This window comes from Bos taurus, chromosome 22 (genome assembly GCF_002263795.3).
Source record: "Bos taurus isolate L1 Dominette 01449 registration number 42190680 breed Hereford chromosome 22, ARS-UCD2.0, whole genome shotgun sequence".
NCBI classification, from domain to species: Eukaryota; Metazoa; Chordata; class Mammalia; order Artiodactyla; family Bovidae; genus Bos; species Bos taurus.
The window spans coordinates 48687749-48711711 of NC_037349.1; the positions used below are offsets into that span (position 1 = coordinate 48687749).

At 48.1% G+C, this 23963-nt stretch overlaps 1 protein-coding gene across 2 annotated transcripts; it reads right to left on the reverse strand.

The window, feature by feature from the left end:
* Positions 1 to 1940: 1940 nt before the first annotated feature.
* Positions 1941 to 16171, reverse strand: ALAS1 (5'-aminolevulinate synthase 1). Of its 2 annotated transcripts, NM_001101154.1 has the most exon segments (11): positions 1944 to 2250; positions 3392 to 3554; positions 4252 to 4520; positions 6437 to 6601; positions 6937 to 7116; positions 7647 to 7831; positions 8683 to 8905; positions 9715 to 9864; positions 10610 to 10858; positions 14618 to 14836; positions 15847 to 15994. In NM_001101154.1, coding segments are annotated over 10 exon segments (1944 nt in total). In that variant the 5' UTR covers positions 14817 to 14836; positions 15847 to 15994; the 3' UTR covers positions 1944 to 2089.
* Positions 16172 to 23963: the final 7792 nt, after the last annotated feature.

Below are 23963 nucleotides of genomic sequence, written 5' to 3' on the forward strand. Positions count from 1 at the left end.
GTTTGTAGATTTTTTTGATGATGGCCATTCTGATGGTGTGAGGTCATACCTCTATGTTTGGCTGAGTAATATTCCATTGTATATATGTAATCTTTGACAAAGGAGGCAGGAATATACAATGGAGAAAATACAGCCTCTTCATTAAGCAGTGCTGGGAAAACTGGACAGCTACATGTAAAAGAATGAAATTAGAATACTTCCTAACACCTCTACATAGTTTTGATTTGCATTCCCTGGTGACTCAGATGATAAAAGAATCTGCACACAATGCAGGAGACCTGGGTTTGAGTCCTGGGTTGGGAAGATCCCCTGGAGGAGGGCATGGCTACTCCAGTACTCTTACCTGGAGAATCCCATGGACAGAGGAGCCTGGCAGCTACAGTCGCCAGGTGGACACGGCTTTGAGTGACTAACACTTTCACTTCTAATAATTAGCTATGTTGAACCCATCTTTTCATGTTTGTTGGCCATCTGTTTGTCCTCTTTGGAGAGATGTCTGTTTAGGTCTTTTGCCAATTTTTTGATAGGATCGTGTGTTTTTGATATTGAGCTGCATGAATGAGCGTCTTGTTATTTTGGAGACTAATCCTTTGTTGCTTTGTTTACAAATATTTTCCCCCATTCTGAGGGCTGTCTTTTCATCTTGTTTGTGGCTTTCTTTGCTGTGCAGAAGCTTTTAAGTTTAATTAGGTCGCATTCGTTTTTATTTTCATTACTCTAAGAGGTGGGTCAAAAAAGATCTTGCTGTGATTTATGTCAAAGATTGTTCTATGTTTTTTCTAAGAGTTTTATAGTGTCTCACCTTACATTTAAGTCTTTAATCCAGTTTGAGTTTCTTTTTGTGCATGGTATTAGAAAGTGTTCTAATTTCATTCTTTTACATGTAGCTGTCCAGTTTTCCCAGCACCACTTATTGAAGAGGCTGTATTTTCTCCTTGTATATTCTTGCCTTTGTCAAAGATTACATATATACAATGGAATATTACTCAGCCAGAAAAATGAACAAATCTGAGTCTTTTGTAGTGATGTGGATGGACTTAGAGTCTGTCATACAGAGTGAAGTAACTCAAAAAGAGAAAAACAAATATTGTATATGAACACATGTATGTGGAATCTAGAAAAATGGTACAGGTGAGCCTATTTGCAGGGCAGGAGCAGAGATGCAAACGTGGAGAATGGGCATGTGGCCACCACCAGGGAGGGGCTGCTGCTGCTGCTAAGTCACTTCAGTTGTGTCCCACTCTATGGAGGGTAGGACGAATCGGGAGATTGGGCTTGACATATTAATACCATGTGTAGGACAGACAGCAAGTGGGAAGCTGCTGGATAACACAGGGAGCTCAGCTCCATGCTCTGCGATGACCTAGAGAGGTGGGATGGGGGCAGTGGGAGGGAGGTTCAAGAGGCAGGGGATATGTGTATAGGTACAGATGATTCACTTTGTTGTACAGCAGAAACAAACACAACATTGCGAAGCAATCATACTCTAGTTTTCAAAAAAGGACACGCTAGCTTCCAGGGGAGAAGGCAATGGCACCCCACTCCAGTACTCTTGCCTGGAAAATCCCATGGACGGAGGAGCCTGGTTGGCTGCAGTCTGTGGGGTCGTGAAGAGTCGGATATGAGTGAACGACTTCACTTTCACCTTTCACTTTCATGCATTGGAGAAGGGAATGGCAACCTACTCTGGAGTTCTTCTCTGGAGAATCCCAGGGACGGGGGAGCCTGGCGGGCTGCCATCTATGGGGTTGCACAGAGTCGGACACGACTAAAGTGACTTAGCAGCAGCAGCTTCCGGCATTCTGAGAGGCTGTGCCATCCTGGGTAGGGTCTGGAGCCACTACCTGGGACCAGGACATTTTCACACATCTCAGCAATACAGACTGAGTTTAAAGGGATGAATGACTTTTTGATTCAGCAGCCAATAAAAAGAGGAACCCTGATTTAGACAAGAATTTATTTTCTGGACTACATGTTTACCATAGATTAAAATTAATATAATTTAATTCACATACAAAGACAACTGTGGAGGGACTACGTGGATACAACGTGACTTGGGGTAGGTGGAGCAACTTAGGGCACAGCACATTCAGGCCTGAGCAGACACCAGCTTGCTCATACCAGAGAAGTAGGATTTCTCTCTTTCACTCATCATTTCAAAATGCAGTGGCCTCCTGCAGAAGTTGCACTCGGCTGAGGAATGTGGCTTGAGTTCCAGCCCAACTCGCTTCCACGTGGCCAGCAGGTTATCTGTGAGGGGCAAGTTTTTTAAAATTAGAGGAAGTACATACCCAGGACAAATGGAAATATATGTCCCCAATAATAACTTGTATGCAAGAGTTCACAGCAGCATTCTTTTCTTTTTCATAATAATCAAAAAGTGGAGACAACCCAAACATCCACCAATTGATGGATAAACAAAATGTGGTGTATCTGTACTGAGGAAAATTATTTGGTAGGAATGAAGTGCTGATTCAAGCTACAACGTAGATGAAACCTTGAACACACTGTGCTGTGAAATAAGCCAGGCATAAAGGGCCATATATTGTACGATTCCATTTATATAAAATGTTATGTATAGGCAAGTCCACAGACAAAAAGTGGATCAAGGCTGGGATGTGGCTGCGAAGTGGTGTAAAGTTTCTCTCTGAGGTGATAAAAACATTCTGGCATCAGAGTGCTGACGGTTGCACAACATTACTTAAAAACCACTGAGTTATGTAATTTGAAGGTTAGAATTTGTTTTATATGAATTCTATCTTAATAGGCTGTTACTTAAAAAATAGAGAAAACCCAGGTCTGGCTTTACTTTACACCCTTCAGAGAAGAAGTTGCTCCCACATGGCTCCACTGTGTGGAACGGATCATTCCTTGCAGAGTAGCCCTAAAGGCTGGAGGCAGGGAAACCACCGTGGGTGGCGGTGGAGGCTCAGGAGAGCAACACACCTCCGAGGCAGAGGCAGCTATGGGCAGCCCGTTCAGTCTCTGCCTTCAGGTGGACACCGGGGGAAAGGCCTGGGTTACACACAACTATGAGAACAGAAGGGGTTAGGTGTGTAGTCGGTTTTCAGGGAAGAGAGAAGTGCAGAGCTGAGCTCTGGAGGCCTGGGCAGGCTTAGGCTGTCAGAGGCATCTCTCCTGCAGCAGTCACCACTGGGGGTCCCTGAGTCACACAGACAGAGGCATGGATGGGAACAGTGAGCAGATAGCAGGCTCCCTCAGTGCTTCCAATGAAGTGGAACAAACGACTAAACGTCTTTCACCCTTCTGTACCACCTGAGAATTCTTGATTACTTGGAAAAAGACAAATCTGAATGGCTTGAATTATAAATGCTGCAGATAGCTTCATGCCACTCTCCTGCGGGGCTCTGGCAGCTCCCTGGCTACTCACCCACAAAGTAGCTCATCATCTGTGGTGTGTGGTGGGGCGTGGGGGCGATGCGCAGCAGCTCCTCACCCCGGGGCACTGTGGGGTAATTGATCGCTTGGACGTAGATATTATGTCTAGTCATTAGTTCATCACAGACCTCCGTGTTTTTAGCAGCATCTGCCACCTAAGATTGATAATAACAGAAGATAAGGCTGGAACCAGACAGCAGAGACTAGTCACACGCATGTCCAAGTGGCTTGGGCTCGACCTGCACATGCAAGCCTGGCAGAAAGGCAGAGTGCTGCCCCGACACCTGCAGTTTAAAGGGCTGTTCACCACAGATCAGAGAACTGAAACCATAGTAGAAGTAACTTTCACACTGATCTCCCTCCTAGGCTTCAAAGGGGGGTAGCGGGAGCTCCCATGAGCCTATTGTGATGGCAGGGGGTGTGTGCACCCTGGGGATGAAGGAAGCTTTGGTGATACCAGCTCTGTTACTCAGACGAATTCAACTGTGACGCCAACAGGGCTGCCCTTTGTAGCAGGCAGAGCAAGACCTGTGTCACAATGAAATGAATAAAAAGCCATACTTCACAGCTAGCCAAGCTCCGGCTTCCAGAGCTTCCCAGACTCAAGCTCTGTGTTTACCCTGTCAAGGCTAGTGCGCTGGAGAAGGAACCTCCAGCCTGCTGGGCTCAAAGGCTTCATTCTCATTGTGAAGTCAGCCAAAGGCAGAAACATGGCAGAGAGCCACTGGCTACAGCCCTTGGCCCCAGCAGTCACCCTGCCCAGCCCAAGTTCAGGAAGGCGTGAACCAGAACATCTCCTGGTCAAGTGCAGAGGCCCAGCCCCCAGCAAGTCAGTCACAGACAGGCCATTACCCGGACGGGGATGATGTGACTGGGGCAGTGGACCACTGGCAGGCCAGCGTCCATCAGCATCTGCCTCATGAGCTTCACGTTGCGCTGGTGTTGGCGGCGAAGTGTTCGGCCCTCAGTGCTCCTCAGGATCCGCACAGACTCCAGTGCTCCAGCCAGCAGCATGGGCGGCAGGGAGGTGGTGAAAATGAAGCCCGCTGCGTAGGACCGGACGGTGTCGATCAGGGAACTCGTGCTGGCGATGTACCCTCCAACGCAGCCAATGGCTTTGCCTAGGAGACAGGTTCATTTATTACAGCGACTGCCCTAAATGTGCACAGCCAGGCGCTGCAGACCCTCAGAACACTTACTCTTCTCTCTCTCCTTTGTTTGTCCTAAGACTGAAATCAAGGGACAGCAGCCCATTTCCAAAAGGGAAAAAGCTGACTGTTACAAAAGGGTCTTGCCCAAAGACAAATGGCCAAGCTGGTGTCTGACCAGGATCAAAGCGCAGGTCTCCAGACTAGGTGTTGCACCAGCGGCTGGTCCCAGCATGCCTAACACCAAGTGCCACCTCCCTCTGTCCTCCCTGCCCACCCAGGTCGGCTGCATCCCCCGCACTCTGCACTGCGCCTGCTCTGGACAGGGTCCAGCTGGGTGCTCACTGTGAGTGTTACCCTTCAGGCCAGAATGTCAGCCAGCTAAAGACACTAACTTGTTTTGGCAGGACCGGTATTAATTTCTACTTAAGTAATCACAAAACTCCAACAAGGAAAACTCAGACCCTGTTATGGTTGATTTAGGGCTGGCCTCATTTTTCCTTCTTCTTGAGTTCCCTTATATAATCAGGATCTCAGGTTTCAAGATTAAGGCCTCCAGAAGAGTCCTCCTCAATCTTAAATATTATGTTCTGTAATTAACATTCTTGCTTCAACCCCACACATGATTGGACTGGTATAAGATGTCACAATGGAAAATTTTTCTCTCCAGCCCTTTTCATCTCTCAGGGACCATACCTTCAAAGGGCCCACGTCATGGGAGCTCTTTACAAGAAAAGGGCAGCTGGAATCAGGACAGGACACTTGAACAAGAGTTCCCCTCCTGGCAGGGCTCTGCCCCAAGAGCCCCAGGCTCTCCTGGTCTGCACAATGTGCTCATGCCCCTTGACGGGGCTGAAGGACACTCTTTTTTGCTTGCCATTCCTTTACCAGTGCAGACCGTAAAGTGGCATTAGCCAGCCACTGCGTGTGTCTCCAACTGCTTTACTAACTTCTGAAATTCTCAAATTTGTATAGATGATGTTTTTATTTCATAGACGAAGAGAAGGCCTGTAGTAATTGTCTGTATACTGTTCACTTATATTCTTCAAACTGAGGTAGGGGTCTGCTGTTACCTCCATGAGGAAACTGAGGCACAGAGAAGTTAACCACCAATCCAAGGTCACACCGATAGTGAGTTACACAGGCAAGACTTACACCCAGCAGGCAGCATGGCTATGGAGTCTGGAGTTGCTCCAAGAGACGCTGCCTCTCAACTAGGAGGAGCAGAGGATATACAAAGACACTGGGTGAACTGGACTGTTCCCATGTGCTAGGGACAGAGCTCAGCTTCACAACCCAGCACCTGAACCTGTAGCTCCAGGAGAACAGCACTAAAATTCTTCCTTTTTATTTCTTTTTAATATAAGGGAACAATCTGATGTAGAGAGAGTAAAAGCTATTGTCACGGTGTATACCTAGACCCACAACTATGTTTGGAATGAGCTCAGAGAGCAACAAATGGTACTTCCGTCATGTTAGGCTATGAGATTTACTTTGATTCTGCTGGCCAGGCCTCCATGACTCAAGGGATTCTGCTAAGCTGTGCCACTCACTGAGAAAATGAAAACTTGCTCAAACAAATGACCCAGGCTTTAGATGCTATCAGACCATCTCCTCACCTGACCCATTAGACCAGCAGTCCTTGCTTTTGTTGTTTAGTTGCTAAATTTTGTCCGACTCTTTTGCAACCCCATAGACTAGTCCCCAGGCTCCTCTGTCCATGGGATTTCCTAGGCAAGAATACTGGAGTGGGTTGCCATTTCCTCCTCTAGGGGATCTTTCTGACCTAGGGATGGAACTCTCATCTCCTGCATTGGCAGGTGGATTCTTTACCACTGAGTCAGAATTTAATTTTAGCATGGATTACAGACTGTGCAGAGTATACACACCAAGTGTTCCAGAAATGATGTCCATTTTTGGCATAACTCCATCCCGATCGCCAATCCCTCCGCCTTGCAGCCCGTAGAGCCCCACTGCGTGGACCTCATCCACGAAGGTGATTGCTCCAAACTCGTGGGCCACGTCACACAGCTCTTCCAGCGGGCACACTGCCCCTGAGGAGAGACCACAGACCATGCTGAAGCACTTGCTGTGTCACAGATTTCCATTTTGGTAAGGATTAGAACACAATAACTTACCTTCTAAGATATTTTTAATATGGGGAAAGCAATGAACTTCCCCCAGTTTCTGGACTGTTTGGAGATTTGGAGCTTAGTAAAAGCCAAAGTAGAATATCTACCTACAATCACCCAAATCTATACGGTGTCCCCCAACTACAAAATCCTGGCAGAAAGTGAAAAGAAAAGAAACTACAAAAATAACATCACGCTTTTAAGTTCAGGCCCTGTTTTCATTAAAAGTTTTCAGGCTGGCCTCTAGATAGACTTACCGTCCATTGAGTGGACAGTTTCAAAGGCGACAATCTTGGGGACGGCAGGGTCAGACCTCTGCAGCAGTTCCCGGAGGTGGCTGACATCGTTGTGGCGGAAGATGTACTTTGGCACTCCACTGTTTCGAATCCCTTGGATCATGGAGGCATGGTTCCCAGCGTCAGAGTAAATCTCACAGCCTAACAAGACAAAAATGCGCTTTATTGCCATCTGTACCAAAGCCATATTATTTTCTCAACAGTCAAGGACAACAGACTTGGCCCTGAAAATGCTACCTTGCCCCGTAGGAAAAAGGCCCTGCATGCCAGTTTCTTTCTGGCAAAATAACTAACTAGTGCTTCTCCTCTGAGAAGGCCCAAAGATATAAAATAACCCAGTGGCACACAGTTAATCTCCTTTTAAATCTGGCTGCCTCACTCCAAACTCAATCAAAAGATAACTACACATGATTAAGAGAATTCTCCAAAAGATTTTCTTGGAATACAAAGCACACTGGAAGCAATTACTGTAAGGACAAGCCCTGCAAGTCTGATTCTTCATTGTTATCCTGCTCCACTGGAACTCAGAATGTAATACTTCGTGAAGTGTTAACTCAGTTTATAAGTTCCTAGCGTATCTCTTGAGTGGTTTCGGTAAGTCTTTTTTGTCATCTTCCTGTTATTACTAAGAAACCCAGACAGTTCTAAGGCACCCACAGCAGGCTTCCTACCTGGCATCATCTTAGCCAGAGTGAAGAGGGTCGAGTCATTGGCCACAAAGCACGAGGAGAACAAGAGTGCAGCATCTTTTCCATGGAGGTCAGCCAGCTCCTGCTCCAGGTCCACGTGGAATTTACTAGTTCCAGAAATATTTCTAGTACCCCCTGCTCCAGTACCATGCTGTTTCAAAGTGTCTCTTTTAAAAAAAAAAAAAAAAGCAAACAGAAAATAAATCTCATGGTTCTGAATACTATAAGAACAGTTCCTCCCGATAGGAATCCAGGAGACTCAAACTGATGCTGATGTAGCGCTTCTTTCCCTGTGAATATGGGGCCAGGAATTTCAACCACTTCCTGTCTAGACTGGGTGGGAGAAAGTCTCAACATCAGGGTGATGATGCCTCTGGGGGGATCAAGAGCAAGTGTCCACTTACCAGTCTTAGTTGAGTTTAGTTAATTTACGAAGGTTTCTTTTCTCTGACAAACATCTCTTTCTCCAATAACATGACCTCAGGCTCTAGAGGGACATCTTGACTGATTGTCGGTTATACCCTCTGCGAACCAGTCCCATAATCTTAGGCTGTCTCTATTACTAAACCTCAGACTGGGCTCTCTCTGGCAAGCCTCCTTGCGGAATTTGGCCAGCAACTCTCTCAGGTGTCCTTAACCGTGGCAAACCTCCTGAAGGACAGGAATGACGGGCTGTACCATCCCCTGCTGCTCAATTTGTATTTCTCCATCCACACCTACAAGGCAGGGCACGTATGTGCAAGACTGCTTGGTGTAAGAGGGGTCCTTGCTTATGGAGAAGTAGGAAGTGAGCAGACATATATTCAACAAGCGCATAAACTTGAACCCTTGCACAAAGAGGGGCTCCATCAACTACTTACACTTTAGAGTTCTCTAAAATTAATGTGTACATGTTTTTAAAGGCTAAAAATTTAGCTTTTAAAATTTTCCCCTATAAAAGATCCAATCCCTGTAAATTATCAGTGTGTTGCTAAGTCATGCTCATGCCAGTGGTATCTGAAAGCTGAGAGCTACTTACATGACGGCTCCACACACCCGTGGGTGGCGACTCATTCCTAGGTAGTCATTGCTACACCAGACAGACACCTGCTTTTTGCTGATGAGAGAGTCCGAATAGTCATCTGCCATGGGGAAGCATTGCGCCTTCCGGTTCACAGTTTTGAAAACTCGATAGCTATGGTCATTTTTTTTCTCATCAATTTTCTTCTCAAAGAAACGATCATACTGAAAAGTGCAAACAGCTAAAAACCAAACAAAAGACGGTACAATCTGATGGTTAAAAAGCACATCTAGGCTTTGGTGGAAGACCTGGGTTCCCATCCCAGCCCGGTCACTTGGCAGTAGGGAGGCTCTGGACAACTGAAGGAAGTACTCATCTGGGCAAGTTTCTTGATGCCCTCATCTTAAGACTGTATGTGTCTCAAAGGACACTGTATGTGCCAAGCATTTAACATAATCCCCACTTGATAGCTCAGTTGGTAAAGAATCCTCCTGTAATGCAGGAGACCCCGGTTTAATTCATGAGTCAGGAAGATCTCCTGGAGAAGGGAAAGGCTACCCACTCCCGTATAATGGTCTGGAGGACTCCATGGACTGTATACTCCATGGAGTTGCAAAGAGTAGGACACGACTGAGCGACTTTCACTTTTCACTTTCCGTGAGCAGACAGTAGGTGCTAAGAGAGAGGATGCAGGCTCTCAACAGGACTGGCATTTACTATAGTCAAGAGCACCCACCTGCATCAAGCAAGGGGCATGTTTTTTTTTTAATTAATTTGGCTGCACTGGGTCTTATTAATACTTGTGGCATGCAGAATCTTCCACTGTGGTATGAGGGATCTTCAGTTGCGGCGTGTGAGATCTAGTTACCTGACCAGGGATACAACTTGGGTGCCCTGCCTTTGGAGTGCTAAGTCCTAACCACTGGACCACCAGGGAAGTCCCAGGGACATGGTTTTTAACCCTCAACTCACCATGCAATTATATGTTTAATCTGATGTATGTTTAAGTTATAAACGGTCTTCCACTAGGCAAATATCAAGGAGACTTACATTTTGGCAAGTTATCTTGAAGAAGGTGGGACACTCTTTCTGGTCGCTGCTTTCGCATGATATCCTGAAAGTTCTTCAACAGTCCATTCAGCTCCCCTCCTTCGGTCTTCACGTTAATCACACTGGGATTCACTGAAGTTTGGGCAACCTCTGGAAAACAAGTAACAAGAGGCACAGGGGATCAGTGTTCTATTCTGAGTCCACAATACCTTCCAGACATATTGTCAAAAATGGCTTACTGCCTAGTTCATAAAAATAGCCCATCATAACCAAAGTGAGATGTAACTGAATATATGAAGCCTCTCTTCTTTAGTTACTGTTTGATTTTGTTTTCAGAGCTACCAGCCAGCTTTGAGGAACATTAAACTCTGAAGCTTTTTTTTTTTGCCCCCTGGCTGGTTAGTATGCCTTCCCCACTGCACCCCCCCAACCCTAACTGAGACAATTTTCTTTATAGAAAACAATTCCAGCCATTTGATCATTTCTGCTGGCGAGGTTTCTTGGGGACCTTGTGTGTTCCATGGATACAGCCACAAATGGAATAAAGGCTACCTTGGGAGTCCTAAGACCAGCACTAATTGTAGTAACACTGTTTTTTCCCTTTTATCCCACCAGATGATGGGAAAGAAACACAGGGCAACCAGTTAACAGTTTATGCCTGCGGGGTATTTTCAGAAATTAGTTACTGTAGAAGCTGGTCACACCCTACACAACACAAAGAGTAAAGAAACTCCCACATTTACCACACAGTCCCCTATCTGGATGACCTTTCTCCTTGGCCCTAAAAGAGGAAGATGCGGACACAAAAACTCCCCTAGTAATAGCTCAGACAAATCTGAGGGTCTGGAGGAGCCGAAGGGCCTCTTCACTCTTGTGAGGGTCCCTGTCAGTTTACCTTCCCTCACGGCATGCATCTCCTGCACATCTTCCTGAAGCGCCAGGCTGGCTTTGCGGAAGACACTGCTGCCGCCCTGGCTCATCTCGGCTGCCAGGAAAGGGCATTTGCTCCCAGTGCCCTGGCTCGAGGCGAGGGAAGGGTGTCCAGACGGAAGCTGCGTGCCATCTGCAGTCTGCTGGGACCCATCAGGAGCCTGCTGGGATCCATCAGGAGCCTGCTGCACTTCGGCTTTGGCGGCTTTGTCCTCTGAGGGGGAAACGGAAAAACTGAAGCATCGGATCTGGCTGCTCGGGACACAGAAGCCCACTTGTTTCTTTCTCTTGTTGCCTCGAAGACACACTTTATACTTCCTCTACCTCAGGATCCAGACACCTGGGTTCTGCAAATTCAACTGCTTTCTCATCTGTCTCACTGGAAACAATGCTCCTGTGAAGAGTTAACTGGCACAGTCCACCTACTGCTCAAACCCACAGTACCTCTCACTTATCAATCCCCAAAGTAGTACTCTCTAGTTCTAAACGGCCCTGCATTCTTGAGCTGGATTATTTTCAGTAAATCTGCCCCAAGTACACTCAGCATATTTCATGAGAGGACACACTCTTGAAGTAATTGGAAATAGTCATACAGCTTTTTCTCTACTAATATTTTCTAGACCAAAAACATTGGTTTAGATTCTTGACCAAAAGCGTGCTGTTGCTTAACATATAAACTATCAGTTTTCTCTAAATGGCTCAAAGAAGTTCATGACTTAACACAGTTGGCTGGGAATTAATTTCCTAGACTTCCCTCTCTCCTTGAGCAAATGTGTTCATCTTCCTTCTGGAAGTCTTTCTTCATCATCCTGGGATATTCCTGTGAGTCATAGGCCAGGCTCTCCTATAACTTGGGTAAGATGTCTCCATACAGTAATATAGTTTTTATCAACATCTTCTAAAAGGAAAGTAAAAAAAAAAACACCCAGAAATGGGACTTTCCTGGCAGTCCAGTGGTTAGGACTCTGCATTTCCATTACAGGACGGCACAGGTTCAATCCCTGATCAGGGAACTATGATCTCGTATGCCATGTGGCATGGCCAAAAAAATTGCTTTCAAGTTCATTTCATTCACTGTAAGAGTCATTAAATACATATTCATTGTAGGAAGTCTAGAAAAACCGAGTTCTATCATTCAAAATATAACCATTAAAAAAAAAATAATAACCATTTCAGGACTTCCCTGGTGGTCTAGTGGCTAAGACTCCACAATTCTACTACAGGGGGCACAGGTCCCTGGTTGGGGAAGTTGCACATGCTTTGCAGTGTGGCAAAACAAAAACACCAGAAAACCAGAAAACAAACAACCCCCTGCCATAACCACTGCAGACAACTTGGCATATTAACTGTCTTTTCCCCTTTTGTACAGGTTTAGAAAAAGTTTTACTTTTTCTGTATGTTGTTGAAGTGAAAGTCGCCTAGTCATGTCTGACTCTTTGTGACCCCATGGACTACGTAGTCCATGGATTTCTGGCCAGAATACTGAAGTGGGTAGCTGTTCCCTTCTCCAGCGGATCTTCCCAACCCAGGGATCGAACTCAGGTCTCCCCCACTGCAGGCAGATTCTTTACCAGCTGAGCCACCTGTATGCTTGTTTTAATATGCCCTTTTCATTATAAAGATCTATGTAAGCTAGTAAATATTTTGAGTATCATCTGGGATGGTTACATAATAGTCTATCAAGTGGACAAGTCACATTTTACTCAACCAGGAATACAAGAGGAATCTATTGTTAAGAGACTGGTAAAACAGGGTTTTGATTGTTCAGTTAAAAAAAGCCATAACTAATTCCTAAACAATGGTAAGGAGGAAAAAAAAATCCTACAAAGGATTAAATCCTTTCTACTAAAAGAAAAAAACATTCTTTTCTTACAAGTTCACACTCAAAGAACATACCTAACAAGCCTGTAGGGTAAATTATTCCCCAGAATTAAGTGGAATCTGAAAAGTTGAATTCTCTCCTGGAAAAGACTAGAACTAAATCTCTGATCTCTTTCTTAAAAACAAAATTTTAAAATTAATATACAAAGATATATGTGTTGAAAAATTACTACTTTAACAAATTCTGTATGATTCCACTTAAGTGACATTTCTAGAGTAGTCAAAGTCAGAGAAAGTTCAATCATGTCTGCCAGGGCCTGGGGGAGGAAAATGGGGGCGGGGGGAGTTAGGATTGAGTTGCCACAGAGTTTCAGTCTGGGACACTGAAAAGAGTTCTGGACATTGCATGGTGGTGATGGCTGCAGAACAATATGAATATACTTAATACCACTGTATACTTAAAAGTGGTTGCAATGGGAAGTTTTATATGTACTTGGCCACAGTAAAAAAAAAAAAAAAAGTAAAAGAATAAGGACAGCATGCTTGCATTTATTTGGAGCTCTGTTACTAGTTCTGGCCAATAGCTGTTATATGTTGCTTCCTGGCTAAAATACCCAAGAGCTGGTGGGGATCAGTGAGTATCTGATGACATTAGGAAACTGCATCATCTTTTAGATGTGATAATGGTACTGTGATGGTGGGTTTAGAACTCATATCTTTTAAAGGTACAATACTGATATTTACAGAGGAGATTTCTGGAACCAGTTTCAAAATAGTACAGTGGGAGTGAAAGTGAAAGTGAAGTCACTCAGTCGTGTCTGACTCTTAGCAACCCCATGGACTGCAGCCCACCAGGCTCCTCCGTCCATGGGATTTTCCAGGCAAGAGTACTGGAGTAGGGTGCCATTGCCTTCTCCGTTAACAGCGGCTAAATGGGGACACAAGTGAAACAAAATTGGCTCTCACTGATTATTGTTGTTCAAAATTGAAATTTACTGTTATGAAGTTTTTAAAAGATGAGCTGATTTGAGACCTTCTCACTTTCCCCTCATGCAATAGTGACCCAAAAGCCATCTATTTCAGCAGTAAAGCTGTAGGACACCAAAGTGTGAACCCCAGGTCACTGCTTAGAAGAAAATGGCCTTGATGACCCAAAGTGTGAACAAGATGACCTGCCTTGTATGAACAAGATAGAAATCTTTTGTGTGTTAAGCCCGTGAGATTCAGGGGTTGCTAGATGCCTCAGTGTAGCCTAACGTAACTGAAAAGCACACAGGCACAGTTGACTTTCTGGGTTTCCCTGGTGGCTCAGATGGTACAGAACCTGCTTGGAGAAGGAAATGGCAAGCCACTCCAGTACTCTTGCCTGGAGAATCCTGTGGACAGAGGAGCGTGACAGGCTATAGCCCATGGGGTCACAAAAGAGTCAGACTCAACTGAGCAACTAACAGAATTGACTTTGAAGATGGTTTAGTCTGGAATAGCCCACATGGTCTGGAGCCAGACAAAAAGATAAAAGTATAAGATAAGTGACTCAGACTTCCCTTATGGTCTAGTGGCTGAGACTCTGCTCCCCAGTGCCGGAGGCTTGGGATGGATCCCTGGTCAGGGAACTAGATTTCACATGTCGCAACTAAGACCTTGGTGTAGCCAAATAAACAAGTGATTAAAAAAAAAAAGGGGGTGACTGCCTAAGTAATTAGCAGGAATTTGGGAAGGCATAGCACAGAGAAAGCAGTTGAGGGCAAAAGGCACAGGTCAGGCAACATAGCAAAGGCAAGGAAAAAAAAGAAGAAGAAAATCACAACTTTAGAAGTTACAGACTTCTAGATTCCATCTTTACAGAAAGATTCTAGATTCTTAGGCTTCCATGAATGAGGCACTGACAAACTCCCAACAGACACCAACATGCAATCCATAAGGTGGAACACTGGCCACTGTTTCACCTTTAAAGATGTGAAAACTAAAAGTGCCTACTTTGTGGGGTTAGGATGATGATTCCATGAGATAATCTATGCAAAGAACTGAGCCTGGCACACAGTAACCCCCTCAGCGTGACCCTCGTCAGCACTGTGCACAAGAACTGCTTCCAGGGTCTTGTAATGAATGCAGACATCCCACCACCCTCTACTTCATTGCTAAGGACACTTACTCTCATTAGCTGGAGGGGTTTCTGTGACCTGCTGGCAGAGTACTGCTGAAGTGGACAGGGCCCGAGGGGCTGGCTTGGCCCCAATTTCCATCATCTTAGGGCAGTTTTGGGCATAGAACAATAGAGATTTGCCTGCCTTCTGCAGAAAGGCTTGAGGCACTCGGGATAAGAATGGGCAGCGACGAACAACAGTCTCCATCTCCCGGAGGTACACTGATCCTGCACAAAGATGAGGAGTGACACCAACACTTGTTAATATTTGTGCAAATACCACCCCAAGGTCACTGGATTGTCACCTGAAGTCTGTAGCAAGGGTACCCTGGGATACTAACGAGTCTCACTCAAAAATGTCTAAGGACAGCGCTGATGAGAGACTAAGAAGTGGTGACCACACGCAACCCAGATCACCATCTTCTTCATTCCCCAGCTACTTAAAAAGGCACCTGCAAAGCTACTTTACCAAATACCGTAAATAATGATGAGTAATAACCAAGGGGCTGGGACATGAGGGACAAGTCAGGAACAGGTTTGGGAAGTCAGAGGCTCCTTGAGAAAGATGCACAGTGCAGACAAGACACCTTGGCACCCACCCAGGTGGTGAAGTGAGGCCAGGGAAGAAGCCACTGTCATCCATCCAGGCAGAGAGGACTCTTAGGGATCCTGATCTTCTCCTGGTCCCCACACACTCCCAAAACTCTCAAGAAGGCATCCAGTCCAGCCCGGGGTTCCTGAGGCCAGGATTTCCCCGAGGGTATGCCCCTACAGTTCCATGAACTGGGCATAACTGAGAAAGGAGAGGCGTACAGAAGGCCAAGGGTACAAGGGGAAATGCCGCTTGGACTAACTGGGAAGAAGCAAGGGTTAAAAAACGAGGGCCTTGGGTCTGGCGGAAAGCGGTGGTCCTGGGCAGGGGAGGCCAGAAGTTAACGGGTAGAGGTGGGGGAGGAAGTGTCTAGGACTCGAGATTAACGAGGTGTCTAAGACAGGGATTCGAAAGCAGTCGGTTAAGTGGCAAATGGCCATTCGAAAGTGGTCGGTTAAATGGGGAATGGCGGAAGGGGCCGATGTGGTAGGAGATCGGGACAAAAAAAGTTGACCCCGAGGTGGAGGGTGATTAGTGCGGTGGGGGATGGGGTCCCAACGGCTAGGGCAGCGGGGCGCCGGCAGGCAGGGCACGCGGGGATCGGGTTGCCCCCGGCTGCGCCGCACGCAGAGCGCGGGGCCCTCACCTGCGCGGGGAACTCGGCGGAGGTGGCGGAGGCCGCAGGTACCCAAGTGGAAGCGTCGAACCAAGCCTTGCCCTTGTCTGCAAGAACCCTCAGGCCGTGATCCCTGTCGTCCTAATATACACTCAGATGGGCAGCTGCGCATGCGCCGCGGACGAGTGCGGCTTCTGCGCAGGCGTGCCGCGGAAAGGGCAGGGCGGGGCGAGGCGAGGAGGCGCTCCTTGGACTTTGACTGGATAACTGGGACTGCCAGTAGTGGGGATGAAGTGCAGTGCTGTACAGGAGCGGATACCTTCATCCCGCACCACCTTGCCGCTTCCCCCACCAAGTACCCCTATGCTTCAGAACCATTTGTGGGGCATAAAGGGGCAGAGATTGGGGGGGGCGGGGACACCTCTAGGGCAACTGAGGGGTAATACGGCTCTAAAAATAGGTACCTTGGGAATAGAGGAGAGAGAGGAAACTAGGAGTTCCAGACCAGGGTAATAAGCAGTATCTGACTCACCCAGGCTTGTTTTTATGTGGGTGGGAGTGGGGGAAAGGGAGGGACAGGGGAGGCTTCCCGGAGGAGATGGGACTGGACTGACTTAGGCATGGTGTGGTCCTGGGGGTGATTCCCAGGGACCTGGAGGGAGGGATTCTAGGAGCAGAAGCAGACCTATCCGTTGCACTTTGTGGTCTGAGATAAAGGGACTTAACCTGATGCAGAGAAGGAGCACAAGGAACAGGGCTGGATGGAACCCACACACTACACATTCAGGGGGGCCGGCGGTGGAAGCATGGGGTCTGACCCGTAGTTTGGGTTTGGCACATATTGATTATTTTCCATTGTGGGCTGCCCAAAGTCCCTTGCTGGCCGCCCGGTCTGGGCACCAACTGGGTGACTCAGGGCTTTCTCCTAGAGTTTAACTGGCCCTATCTCCTTTGAGTCTTCCCCAGACCACACCTTTAGGGTACAGCTTGACAAAGCCCTGTCAGGAACACCCGCGTGGCCTCCTTGCTCCACACTTTTCCCAGCTTAACTTGGGCTTGGTTGTGCTGGGCCTGCACCGGGCTCAGGGTTGCTCTCTCCTTCTCCTGAGGAAAGGACTGCCCAGGTAGCTCCTTCCTCAGGTAGGTGTTAATTAGAGGGACAAAGTCTAGAGTGATAGTGGTCAAGGTGGGTCCAGTACTCCCCAGTTGCCTCTCTCTGAGTCTCCAGCCAGCTGCCAGACAGGTGAAGGAAGTCAACCTGCAGAGGAGGCACCAGGGTCCGAAGTGGCACTGGGGCCAGTTTGGGGCTCCAAGATGAGAGCTTTGCCTGGGAACCTAGGGCTCAACTCTGCCCCATCCTGCTGAGGGGCCCTGTGCAGTGCCCAACAGCTGGAGAGAATGTAAGTGAAAAGATCAGACTCAAGTGCAGCCAGAACAGAGTAAACATGGTACTGAGGGCTTTGCCCATCCCTGGGCCTCACTTTCCCTATCTGAGCAATGGGATCATAATCCCCATTCTGCCTACCTTGTGGGGCTGTTGGAGTGATCAGAGGCAAAGCAGAAGCTGGAAGAACTGGATATCAGAGCTGGACATGGGTTCTAACCTCAGCTCGATCTTGTTTGGTCTCAGGTAGGCCACAACCTCTCTAAGGCTCTGTTCCTCCTTGTAAAGCTCTCCCAGCCTTGCCACTTGTGTTTGGCAGAGGGTCAGGTGAAGTCATGGATTTCAGAGGCCAATTGTTTAAACCAACAAGTTTCCAGCCCTCTGGGAATTTCCTGTTTAATAGAAGGAAAGGTTAGGAAACAGAAGACTCCCACAGAAAGTGAAATAGAATGTTGTAAATAATTCCAGATGGAGGAAAAGGCTATTACTCCAACAGGCACTGGAGGAGAGGGGAATCCCAGCCACAAGGAAGGCTTCCAGAAGAAAGGTACTGGCTGGAGGGGTGGGTGTCTATGGGACTGCAAGACTGGTAGGTGAGGCATAGAGTAGGTAAACCCAGCTCTGTCCTGGAGGGCAGTGTGAGTCAGCTTGAATAGCTGGGCTGCAGGAATGCAGCTAGGTAGTTAGATGAGAAAGGCCACAACGAGCCAAATAGCTTCCCGGTATGGGACTGAAATAATCAGACCCAGGAATCTGCGTCTTAACCAGGCCTCCCTCCTCATAATGTGGGGATAGGGTAGCTTGAGGCAACATCTTGGGAAATGCTGCACGAGTGGTTTCCAGATTGAGATCTTGGTTTTGTTTTTTTTTTTTTAAGAACTTTATGTATTTACTTTTAAAAGTTTTGATGGCATTAAGTCTTCATTGCAGCATGCAGTCTTAGCTGTCCTGTGTCACGTGGGATCTGAGTTACCCGACCAGGAATTGAACCCATGTCCTCTGCATTAGAAGGCAGATTCTTACTTATTTATTGGCTGTGCTGGGTCTTCATTGCTGCGTGGGCTCTTTCTAGTTGTAGCGTGTCAGGTCTACTCTCTAGTTGTGGTGTGTAGGCTTCTCATTGCAGTGGCTTTTCTTGTTGTATAGCACAGGCTCTAGGGCGTGCAGATTTCAGAAGCTGTACTACATAGGCTCGGTAGTTGCAGCTCCTGGGCGGTGGTGCACGGGCTTAGTTGCTCCAAGGCATGTGGGATCTTCCTAGACCAGGGATGGAACCTACGTCTCTTGCATTGGCAGGCAGATTCTTTACCACTGAGCCACCAGGGAAGCCCTGGAAGGTGGATTCTTAACCACTATACCACCGTGGAAGTCCCTGAGACCTTGCTAGAAGGGCAAAGGCTAAAGCTATTAATTCTAATCTTGAATGTGCTACTTTTTGATTTTGGAGTCTTGGGCAAATTACCCCATGCCCTAAGCCTCAGTTTATGCATCTGTGAAGTGAGAGTGCCCCTCTGTCTCAGTGGGTGGGCCCCATTTTGACAGAGTTGAGATCCCTCTCCTGAGTTCAGCCTTCTTGCTCTCCTTTCCCTCCCTCTGCTTTTTCCTTCCCTCTCTTTTCTCCAACCTCACTGCTGTCTTGCCTCCCTCCTCAGAGCTGTGGTGTAAAGCACTCATCTTACCACCCTGGTCCTGGGCAGGGGAGCCCAAGCCTCCGTAGTTCAGGCAAGGTCAGGCTCCATTCTGGGAATGACGCTAGGACCCAGCCTCCCCGACTCCCCTGTCTGCGTCATCTTCACCGTCAGGGGCCGTTGCACTGTCCGAGGAGCTATTTTTAGCAGGGCCCCTCTATAAGGATCATGAAGCCCAGGGACCTTGAGTAAGCTTCATGCTTTCCTCTGGGCCTCAGTTTCCACATCTGCCAGCCAGGTGAGAAATCTCGCCAGCCTTCCTCTTGAGGAGACCCCAGTGGACGTGGGACAGTCTTGAAGACAGGCAAAACCTTCAGCCTGTGCTACTGATGCTCAGTGTGGCCTTGGCCTTGGGCCTGCAGTGCCCGTTTGGGTATCGGTGCCTATATGAATAATGGTGGGTGAGGGGCCAGCCTTGTAGAGGGGCTAGAGGTTCTGGAAACAGCTCAGCTCTGCCCTGGAGGGTTGGAAACCACGAGCTCCAGGGTTTATAGTGATCGGGCCCAGGAGTTATGTTAGGAATTTGGGGGTTGGCTGGGACAGGAGGGTTCTGAAGCCCCTACCACTTGCCTTGTTCTGGTCCTTCCAGGCTCTGGCTTACCTGGGGCAGGCCTGGGCCTGGGTTTGTGAAGCCATCTGTGGGGCAGGGGGTAGGCTCCTATTGACTAGGGGGAGAAGGGGCCACAGTGGAGCAAAGCCATCAGATGCTCCAGGAGGCAGGTCAGAGTGGTCCACAAGCAACAACTCCCCGCACTCTTGTTGAAAGAGAGCAAGAAACGCCCCCAAAAGCCAACACTTATCTTCCCAGAGAGCCCCAGAGGACCCCAGAATCTAACCTTCCAGCCTAGCACCCACAAACTGTGGCCCAGACAAGTTCTGTTTGACCTACACAGTGCTTATAAAAATGTGAGTTAGTTGGCAAGATGTAGCAACCTGGAGATTTTTAAACTGAAACTCGGATTTTTAGCTTCTCTTGAGCACCCTGCAGGCCTGGAACCCCTGGGCTGGCCCAGGCAGGACCTGCTGTCTCCACTTTTCCACCAGCACTCCCTCCAGTGGGTTCCTAACCCTGAGGATGTGTGATGTCCAAGAAGTGACAGCTGTCTGACCTTGCAGACATCTGAGTGTGTGTCTGTAGCCCTAACCCATTTTAGAGCCCAGGTCACTAAGACCCAGAGAGGGGAGAGGACTTGCTCAGGGCCGCACAGCAGATGAGGTTTGGGTTGCAAAGGGAACCACATGTAATGGTTCCCGGCTCTCTAGCCCACATGCTGGGCTCTTTTGCCCTCAGCCTCTGGAGGAGGGTCTGGGGTGGGGGCCCAGGGGAAGGATCGGACTGGTCCAGAGGTGGTTCCCCAGAGCTTGTCCTCAGCTCCCAGCCCCAGCCTGAAGGTCAGGCCTGAGCAGGCCCCCTGAGGTGATGGAGCAGTGATGGGGTGATGACATAGGGTGGAGTGAAGGGACCCGACTGATCCCACCTCCTCTGGCCACTGCTGGATGCACAGTGCAAAGGAGCCTCTCTCCCTGCCCTGAGCTGCTGAGGACACACCTTAGGAAAGGGACCGTTACAGACGGTGACCAGCGTGGACAGGGCAGGGACGGATGATGGCGGGAAGGACGGGACCCACCTGGGAGTTGGGACCTGGCAACAGGGAGATACTGCTCTGATGGAACAGCCAGGCTGAGGGTCTCGCAGAGAAGGCTGGAGGAGCCTAGTGTGGAGGAGGGAATTGGGGGGCGAGGGAGGCTAGAGGCAAGAGGGAGACAAGGGAGGTATGTGGGGTGGGGGTCATCCCACTGTTACCAGCTGTGTGATTATCAGCCAAGGCAAGGACTTTCATTTCTCCCTGGCTGTGCAGGCATTTAAAGGCCTTATTTTGCTGCATTCTGACCAGAAGAGGGAGGAGCTGGGACAATGGAGGGAGGAGGAGAGAGTGAGTAAGCAAGGCTGAGAGCAGTGGGCCTGGGTGGACTGGGCAGTAAGAAGGCTGGGAGGATGGCACTACCATGAACAAGTAGCAGCTCTGTTCAGATGTAGGCCCTGGTCCCCACGAAGAAGCCGTCTAGGCCATGTAGTGATTAGCCACATACACTGGACAGAAATTCAGGATGGTGAAGGAACTCGCCCAGGTTACACAGCCAGCAGGTGGAGAACAGGGCTGACCTGCTGGCCTCTGATCCAGTGCCCCACCCCAGGGAGATTAAGGGAGCTGGGAGGAACGAGGCTGGGACTACGTCTAAGGGTTTCAGCTCTCCGCGGAAGCCTTTCTCTACTTCTGGGTGTTGGTCCGGTTTGGTTGGGCAGATGGGAGTGCCCAGCCAAGGAGACGGCCCAGCCTGACCCTTAGAGGAAATCATCCACTTCCAGAAACCTCTGGGCAGCCAGCCACAGGCTCAGGAGGCGAGACTTCATTCTGACCCCACGCACCGGTGACACCTGCTCCTTCTCTGTCCCCTGCACGTGGGTCAGAGGCTCTGGACTTGGCTGCCTGGCACTGGGACTTTCAGCCTGCCGGAGGCTGCCTTCCGCCCTGCTCTCCTTGCTCCTTGGAGACCCTGGAGGCTGTAGTTCTCTGCCCTCTACTCTAGAGCCCATCTCTGATGGGCAGAAGCAATACTCCTCTCTGCCTCTTCTCCTGTTCCCGCACCATTCCATCCATCCTTTCTCAGGACTAACAGTGATTCCCTAAGACCAACCACCGCCCTACTGAATTGTGGTCCCAGGCAGATCTGTGCCTTTTCCTATTTAACTCTCAGATGTGGGCCGCCTCCTGCAGCTCCGCTCTCAGAGCGAAGGCAGACTCTTTGTTTGTGTTCCACTCCCAGCTCCATCCCTCCATGGGTTCCTTAGCCTTAAGCAATTGCCACAGCCTCTCTGAGATTCATTTTCCTCATGCACAGAAGGAAGTAATACATTATATGGTGGTTAAATGTTATGTATCAGCTTGGCTAGGTGATATTGCTTGTTTGTTTAAACGCCAATCTAGATGTGGCTGTGACGTACATATGATTGTACATATGATTAATGTCTGCAATAGGCTGACTGTATGGGAGGTTGTCCACAGTAACATGACTGGGCCTAACGCAGTCAGTGAAGGCTTTGAGAGGAAAACCCGAGGTTTCCTGGAGCTGGACTTCTGTTGCAAGCAGTAATATAGAAACTCTGCCTGAGTTTCCAGCCTCCTGGCCTGCCCTCCAGATTTCAGTTCTGCTAGCCACCACAGTCATGTGAGTCAGTTCCTTAAAATAAACCTCTCTTTCTCTCCCTCTCCATCTATGCTAAATATGTATCTTAGTGGTTCTCCAAGGCTGACATGAGGACTCCCTGAAACACCACCCCCACCTGGAAACAGCATACAGTTAGTGTGAGCTACGGACGAGGGAATCGAGGCGTGGAGAGGTGACTTGTCCAGAGTTTCAGAGCTGGAGTCAGGAATCGAGCCAGGCCTGTCTTCCCAGCTCTCTCAATGTGTTCTTGCCTTGTCACCCATCTCCTTGCCGTGACCCTCAAGTCAAGGTGCCCAAGGGGCCTCCGGTGACTCCCTCTCTCCTGGGGTTCCCTTTGGGTTTAATTAGAGCCCTCAAGTCCAAGTTGGGGGTGAGGCCAGAGGCATTGTTGGGGCCTGACTGGTACTGAGTTAACTGATTCTTGGGCAAGACTAGCAGTCTTGTGACATGTCAGCCATCACCAGTCTTCGAACTGTGGTGGCCCTGCTGTGGCTTTTAGAGTCGTTATGAGTGAAATCAACCAGGGGTGATGGCTAAATACCCACCCCTTCACCTTGGGGAAGACTTCTCTGCCCCACTCCCTACTCTGCACACCTTGCAAGCTCATCTCTTTGCAGCATAGACCTGGGTTAGCAGCACAGAGCCCCACAGAGGCCTGATGGGGTGGGGTAGTATGGGCCCTGCACCCCCTGGGCTCAGGGACAGCCCCATCTCTCTGCAGCTCTTGTCATTCTCAGGAACACAGCCCTCTGTGGCCAGGCCTGCTTCCCATTTTTTCAAGAAAAGCCTCATATCTAGATTTTGACATGAACACTCTGAATTCTTGTCTTTTTTTCTTAATAGCAAAACCCTATTTATTTGAATAGATAATATTTGCATATGCCCTAAGTGCAAATAGCATGGTTCAGGGTAAACAATGCAAATTCCCCTCATCCAGATCTTTCCGCAGACACTGCTACTGCTCCTAGGTTCTCATGGGTCCTTCCAGAAAGATGCCACTCATTTATTCAACATTTATCAGTCGATCATCTACTACGTGTCCAGTGCTGCACTTACAGAACATAGTCCTTTTTGCTCTTTGTACCTAACACTAATAGCTTGGAGAGAGCCCTGTCAGTGACCAGGGAGTGCCCGTCCTTTTCCACAACTGCGTAATAATACTCCACCGCACTGTTGCTCATTGTTCACCCACATAGCCCTTAACCGATTGTTGGGTGGTTTCCAGTAGGTTGCACCGTCAGACATCCTCATATGGGGTGAGGACGTCTGTGGGATATTTAGAAATGAAATCACGAGGTCAAAGGTGAAATAGAAGGTTGAAAATCTTTGTTTTTTGTTAAAGTTTTAAATTTTATATTGTTGATTCACAATGCTGTGTTAGTTTTAGGTGCACAGCAAAGTGAGTTAGTTATACATATATATATTATTCTTTTTCAGATTCTTTTCTCATGTAAGTTATTACGGAGTGTTGAATAGAGTTCCCTGTGTTCTACATCAGGTCCTTGTTGATTATTACATTAATTAATATATAATAATGTATTATTATGTTAATGTATATATGTTAATCCCAACCCCCTAACTTATCCCTCCTCCTCTTTCCCCTTTGGTAACCATAAATTTGTTTTCTTTCTTTTTTTTATAATTTTATCTATTTAGTTTTGGCTGTGCTGGACCTTCGTTGCTGTGCGTGGGCTTTCTTTAGTCGTGATGCGCGGGCTTCTCATTGTAGTGGCTTCTCTGTTGCAGAAATAGGCTTTAAGGGGTGTGAGTGTCAGCAGTTGCGGTTCCTGGGCTCTAGAGCACAGGCTCAATACTTGTGGCACTTGGGCTAAGTTGCTCTGCAGCAT

Coding starts and splice junctions, on each gene's coding strand:
- ALAS1 (XM_024982846.2), bottom strand. CDS start 16,141: ATGAAGGTATCCGCTCCTGTACAGCACTGCACTTCATCCCCACTACTG. Junction 7,832..8,682: donor CGGGTGTGTGGAGCCGTCAT/GTAAGTAGCTCT, acceptor TTTTTTTAAAAG/AGACACTTTGAAACAGCATG. Junction 7,117..7,646: donor TCTGGCTAAGATGATGCCAG/GTAGGAAGCCTG, acceptor TTGTCTTGTTAG/GCTGTGAGATTTACTCTGAC.